Genomic DNA, 5873 nt, shown 5'->3' on the forward strand with positions numbered 1-5873 from the left:
TGTAGTGTGCGCGTCAATGATGGGAACTATTACGTCACTTTCGCAATTTTATTGACCTTCACGGGGATGGATTTTACTTTGGCTAATGCGTTGCAATGCTAAATATTCACACTATCTAAAATGAGTTATTTTTCTTCATAAATAAAAGGTTAAATACTGTTTCTCGCGGGAGAGACGTTTAATGTAATTCACAGTCTTTACGTCATCAAGTTGCGTCGCGCTTCGTCTGCGCGTTTCCGCTGCGACATGCTAGCTGCTAACTAGCCGGCGTGCTCCGTCCTCCCTGTAGTCACGCATAATGAGCGGCCGGACGAGCGCCGTCGTCGCCGGGGCGTGTGGAGCTCTGCTTGTCGCATATTGTATTTACTTCGACAGAAAGCGACGAAATGAGCCTCATTTCAAAGAAAAGCTGCGGGAACGTAAGTTAGCGCGACAACCGAGGGAACCAGCGCGCGCGCAGCCCCTGACAGTCGTAATGGAGACGTGACCGTCTGAAACCGTTTAAAACGAGCCTCTCTCCCGTTAGTCGTTACTGGCAGTGCAGAAAATGACAAGACCCCGCATTTAGCTCTTTCCAGCCGTGAGGCTCGGTTGGAAACTAAAGAGACGGACCGGCGACCACGTGGTCCGGTCCGGTCAGAGAAGGCGGCGCGGCTTCACCTGTCTCTGTGTTGCAGGTAGACGGCAGAAGAGGGTTGCATTCGAGAAGTCTGGCCTGTCTGAAGTGAGTTCAGCAGAGATTCGCATCTCACCGCCCTTTACATGTTCAGCAGGGATCATTTTGCAGCTTCTTCTCTGCAGCTGCCGGATCTGAAGGACCCAGAAGCTGTTCAGAGGTTTTTCCTGCAAGAAATCCAGCTGGGCGAGGAGCACCTGGCCGCAGGTAGGTCCCGTTTCCGCTCCATTTATCCAGGTGTAATGGATGGAATGTTTACATGGCGTTCCGTTTCCATTGTGCTCTTGTGAGCAGGTGAGCTGGAGACAGGTGTGGACCACCTGACCAACGCCATCGCTGTGTGTGAGCAGCCTCAGAAGCTGCTCCAGGTCCTCCAGCAGACGCTGCCACCCCCAGTCCTCCAGATGGTGCTGAGCAGGCTGCCCACCGTGGGCCAGGTAGTCCCCCCCCCGTCCACCACGGGCAGCATCCTCACAAACCCCCCAGCTGCAGCCTGTGGCTCCTGGGACAAGAGAGGGTGCAAGAGCAACGTTAGAATCATCCAAAACTGAGGGCCGAGCCGTCGCTCCCAGTTATTTCACCTCTAAAACAGAAACGTGAGCAGCTGCCGTGCGTGTGCACGCGTGATCTTAAGGTTTTTATCCTGTCTTACAGAGAATCGCCAGCTCTCGGTGGCTCACAGAAGAGGACGTTGAGTAAACCCAGGGTTCCACATGCTGGTGATGTGCACGTGGTGATGTGCACGTGGCCTCGCACACGTGGACCCTCTCTTGTGCAAGTCTTATCTTACATTCCACACTGAGGACATTTCCCCCACTTGCATTCGTCCCCGTGCTCCCATTTCTGTTGCTGTTTCTGTGCACGTGTTGTGCTCTAAATTAAAAAGGTATGAAAGTGAACTTTCTGTACATTAAAACTTCTTGAAGCGTCCCCACAGGGTTTTGTTTCCCTATTTGTTCATTTGTATGTAGCATCCTGAAAACACGGTGTTCTTTGGCCAGTAGGTGGCGCTACTGGTGCACAGGAAACGTTCACAGTTGGGCCCCTACTGGGGTTACTGGTAAATATAAATGTGTTCTGAACTGGGATGGAACATGTAGCGTTCCAGTAATCAGCATTAGGACCGAAGCAGCTTCTGATCCGCGGCTCCTGACGCTGGAGCCACGTCGGGTTCCAGGGAGGGAAGCGGCTCTGGGAGCGAGAGGAGCTTGAAACTCTGTCTCTTGGAAGAGAAATCGAGCTGTAATTATTTTTATCCCAGTCTGCAGCTGTTTTGCTCCAATCGCCGGCCTTCCGGGCCTGGATGTCCAGGTTGCCAGGAAACTGGAGAAGGGGGAAAATACTTTCTCTACACGAGGAATGAAATCTGAGCGCGGCCCAGAAATGTGGAGCAGAGGCTCAACGCTGTTCCAGTTTCCATCCGCTCATGTTTGTGGGGCCGTCTCCCTCCCTGGACTCCTGCTGTTCTGCCGTTTGGTGGAGAAGGATCCTGTCAGGAGTCGTCTGGCTCCGCGTCGGCTGTGGAAGAACTGACTCGTTGAGTCCTTTGGAGGAGGAGAAGAGCAGACTGTGCTGGGGGCCAGGCCGGCCTTGTGGTCGGCTCCTCTGCACCGGGGGCAGGAACAGGTTCAGCCTGTGGCCACATGCACCCCCGGCCTCCGCTCCTCCTGTAAATAAACACTGGGCTTGCTGTTCATATTCCACCCCCTGCGGTCCGGAGAGAGCCGAGGGGTCACCGAGGATACTGGAGCAGAGGTTCCTTCCCAAAACATGTGACCAGCAGGGAAGAGTTCAAGCTAGGGTGACGCAGCATATCTTTCTACTCCAAACAGACCCTGCGGCGCGACCCCAACCCCCCCTACAGTATCAGACCAATAACACCGGGGGGGGGGGGACCCCAATCCCCCCTACAGTATCAGACCAATAATACCGGGGGGGGGGGGACCCCAATCCCCCCTACAGTATCAGACCAATAACACCGGGGGGGGGGACCCCAACCCCCCCTACAGTATCAGACCAATAACACCGGGGGGGGGGGGACCCCAATCCCCCCTACAGTATCAGACCAATAACACCGGGGGGGGGGGGGCATGTCTCTAACTGCGTCTCTGCTGTGGCTGCGCGTGCATGAATGGACCATGAGTCAGCTCCTCGTCTCTGATGCAGCAGGCAACGAGAGCCGGCAGAAACGCCCGTCCCCTCCCCGCCAGTAGGGGGCGCTGTTGCTCCATGGTGCCGCCCGCACACAATGGCTGCGCCCGCACCACCGAGGCCATGTGCTCAGGAAGGCTGCTCCTCGGGTTCCTTTAACCGTTTCTAATCTTTCAGTTCATGCTCTCTCTCTCTTACACACACACACTCACACACACACACACACACACACACACACACACACACACACACACACGCTCTGTTCCTCCTTCACAGGTGCAGGAAAGTCAGCAGCTCTCTGAAGACAACAGAGCTCAGACCCGTTTCTTTCTATGAATTCCAATCACATGTCAGACGCTGTATTGGGAATGTCGTAATCACTTGAGCTCCACGACTCATTACTGGAAATCCCGTCAGCGAATTATGTGCAGCAGTAATTACCTCTCCTGCTTCACTGGGGGGGGGGGGGGGGGCGCGGGGGGGGGGGGGGGGGGGGGGGGCAGATGAGTTCCTCAGGCCTGTGTCTCATCGACCTCCTTTCTGACATCATGAAACACAAACCAGCAGGTCGACCCCAGTTGCCCTCGACATTATAGAGCTCCCACTTCTGTGTGTGGAACGCCGGTCTGGTTGTGTGTCTGTGTCAGGTTGTGTGTCTCTGTCAGGTTGTGTGTCTTTGCCAGGTTGTGTGTCTTTGTCAGGTTGTGTGTCTTTGCCAGGTTGTGTGTCTTTGTCAGGTTGTGTGTCTTTTGTCAGGTTGTGTGTCTTTGTCAGGTTGTGTGTGTCTTTGTCAGGTTGTGTCTTTTGTCAGGTGTGTGTCTTTGCCAGGTTGTGTGTCTTTGTCAGGTTGTGTGTCTTTTGTCAGGTTGTGTGTCTTTTGTCAGGTTGTGTGTCTTTGTCAGGTTGTGTGTCTTTGCCAGGTTGTGTGTCTTTGTCAGGTTGTGTGTCTTTGCCAGGTTGTGTGTCTTTGTCAGGTTGTGTGTCTTTGCCAGGTTGTGTCCTCCTCCGCCTCCGTGTGTGTTTGTGTTTGGGGACAGCTGATGTCACGTTGCTGATGTCACAGGTTGTCATGGCGAGGAAGACAAAGAAACATGAGAGAGGTCCAGCAGCTGGGATCCAGATTCCTGCTCTGCCACTGGTGGGAACAGCAGCAACACAGTTTATTAATTACTCGGCGTCTTCACCATTGGGGGGGGGGCGGGGCTGGGGGGCGCTGGGGGGGGGCGCTGGGGGGGGGCGCTGGGGGGCGCTGGGGGGGGGGGGCGCTGGGGGGGGGCGCTGGGGGGGGGCGGTGCTGGGGGGGGGGGGGCGGGGCGGGGGGGGGGGGGGGGGGGGGGGGGGGCAGATGAGTTCCTCAGGCCTGTGTCTCATCGACCTCCTTTCTGACATCATGAAACACAAACCAGCAGGTCGACCCCAGTTGCCCTCGACATTATAGAGCTCCCACTTCTGTGTGTGGAACGCCGGTCTGGTTGTGTGTCTGTGTCAGGTTGTGTGCCTCTGTCAGGTTGTGTGTCTTTGCCAGGTTGTGTGTCTTTGTCAGGTTGTGTGTCTTTGCCAGGTTGTGTGTCTTTGTCAGGTTGTGTGTCTTTGTCAGGTTGTGGTCTTTGCCAGGTTGTGTGTCTTTGTCAGGTTGTGTGTCTTTGTCAGGTTGTGTGTCTTTGCCAGGTTGTGTGTCTTTGTCAGGTTGTGTGTCTTTGTCAGGTTGTGTGTCTTTGTCAGGTTGTGTGTCTTTGTCAGGTTGTGTGTCTTTGCCAGGTTGTGTGTCTTTGTCAGGTTGTGTGTCTTTGCCAGGTTGTGTGTCTTTGTCAGGTTGTGTGTCTTTGCCAGGTTGTGTCCTCCTCCGCCTCCATGTGTGTTTGTGTTTGGGGACAGCTGATGTCACGTTGCTGATGTCACAGGTTGTCATGGCGAGGAAGACAAAGAAACATGAGAGAGGTCCAGCAGCTGGGATCCAGATTCCTGCTCTGCCACTGGTGGGAACAGCAGCAACACAGTTTATTAATTACTCGGCGTCTTCACCATTGGGGGGGGGGCGGGGCTGGGGGGCGCTGGGGGGGGGCGCTGGGCTGGGGGGCGCTGGGGGGCGCTGGGGGGGGGCGGTGCTGGGGGGGGGGGGCGGGGCGGGGGGGGATTTTTCCAAGGCACGTCCTTAAAATAAAGCGGCCTGTACGTGCTCCGAGTATTAACTTCCACACAGACGACCCATTTTCCATCTCAAAGGGTCTGAGGATGGAAAAAAGAGAGGGTGGGAGTCAGGCTGGTTCTGGGGGGGGGGGGGAAGGGGGGGGCACGTGATCCCGATCCCGGAGGATTCGCTTCCTCTGTCGGTGCTGATTTACCTGCCACTGTGCACGCGTCCATGCATGACGATGAATGACGCCTCTGCGCTTCCTCCCATTGTGCTGAAGCCAGTTTTTCCCAAAGCTGGGATGTGGACGCTGTCGGGAATTCTGAATAACATCATATCAGGAATTCTGAATAACATCATATCAGGAATTCTGAATAACATCATATCAGGAGAGACGGAGGCTGTTTGTCCAAGAACGATTACACAGCTAATTTATTGCTGACTGAGGACTGAGGACATTCTGATTTTGGTATTTCCTCTTCTGCAGAACGTTTTAGATCGGATGTCCTCGGGACAGGTGTCCTGGGGACAGGCGTCCTGGGGACAGGCGTCCCGGGGACAGGCGTCCCGGGGACAGACGTCCCGGGGACAGGCGTCCCGGGGACAGGCGTCCTCGGGACAGACGTCCTCGGGACAGGTGTCCTCGGGACAGACGTCCCGGGGACAGGCGTCCGGGGACAGGGGTCCTCTGGGACAGGCGTCCTGGGGACAGGCGTCCCGGGGACAGGCGTCCCGGGGACAGGCGTCCCGGGGACAGACGTCCCGGGGACAGGCGTCCCGGGGACAGACGTCCTCGGGACAGGTGTCCTGGGGACAGACGTCCTCGGGACAGACGTCCTGGGGACAGGTGTCCTGGGGACAGGTGTCCTGGGGACAGACGTCCTCGGGACAGACGTCCTGGGGACAGGTGTCCTG

At 56.2% G+C, this 5873-nt stretch overlaps 1 protein-coding gene and 1 non-coding gene across 2 annotated transcripts; both read left to right on the forward strand.

The window, feature by feature from the left end:
• Positions 1 to 225: 225 nt before the first annotated feature.
• On the forward strand, positions 226 to 1608 carry tomm20a (translocase of outer mitochondrial membrane 20). The gene is made up of 5 exons (XM_057046837.1): positions 226 to 419; positions 678 to 724; positions 802 to 883; positions 971 to 1113; positions 1331 to 1608. The coding sequence occupies exons 1-5, from the start codon at positions 299 to 301 to the stop codon at positions 1373 to 1375; spliced, it is 438 nt and encodes a 145-aa protein (XP_056902817.1). The 5' UTR covers positions 226 to 298; the 3' UTR covers positions 1376 to 1608.
• LOC130534384 (small nucleolar RNA SNORA14) lies at positions 1140 to 1270 on the forward strand. The gene has a single exon (XR_008952888.1). It is a non-coding gene; the product is annotated as a small nucleolar RNA SNORA14 (small nucleolar RNA).
• Positions 1609 to 5873: the final 4265 nt, after the last annotated feature.

Source organism: Takifugu flavidus, chromosome 11 (assembly GCF_003711565.1).
Source record: "Takifugu flavidus isolate HTHZ2018 chromosome 11, ASM371156v2, whole genome shotgun sequence".
NCBI lineage: Eukaryota > Metazoa > Chordata > Actinopteri > Tetraodontiformes > Tetraodontidae > Takifugu > Takifugu flavidus.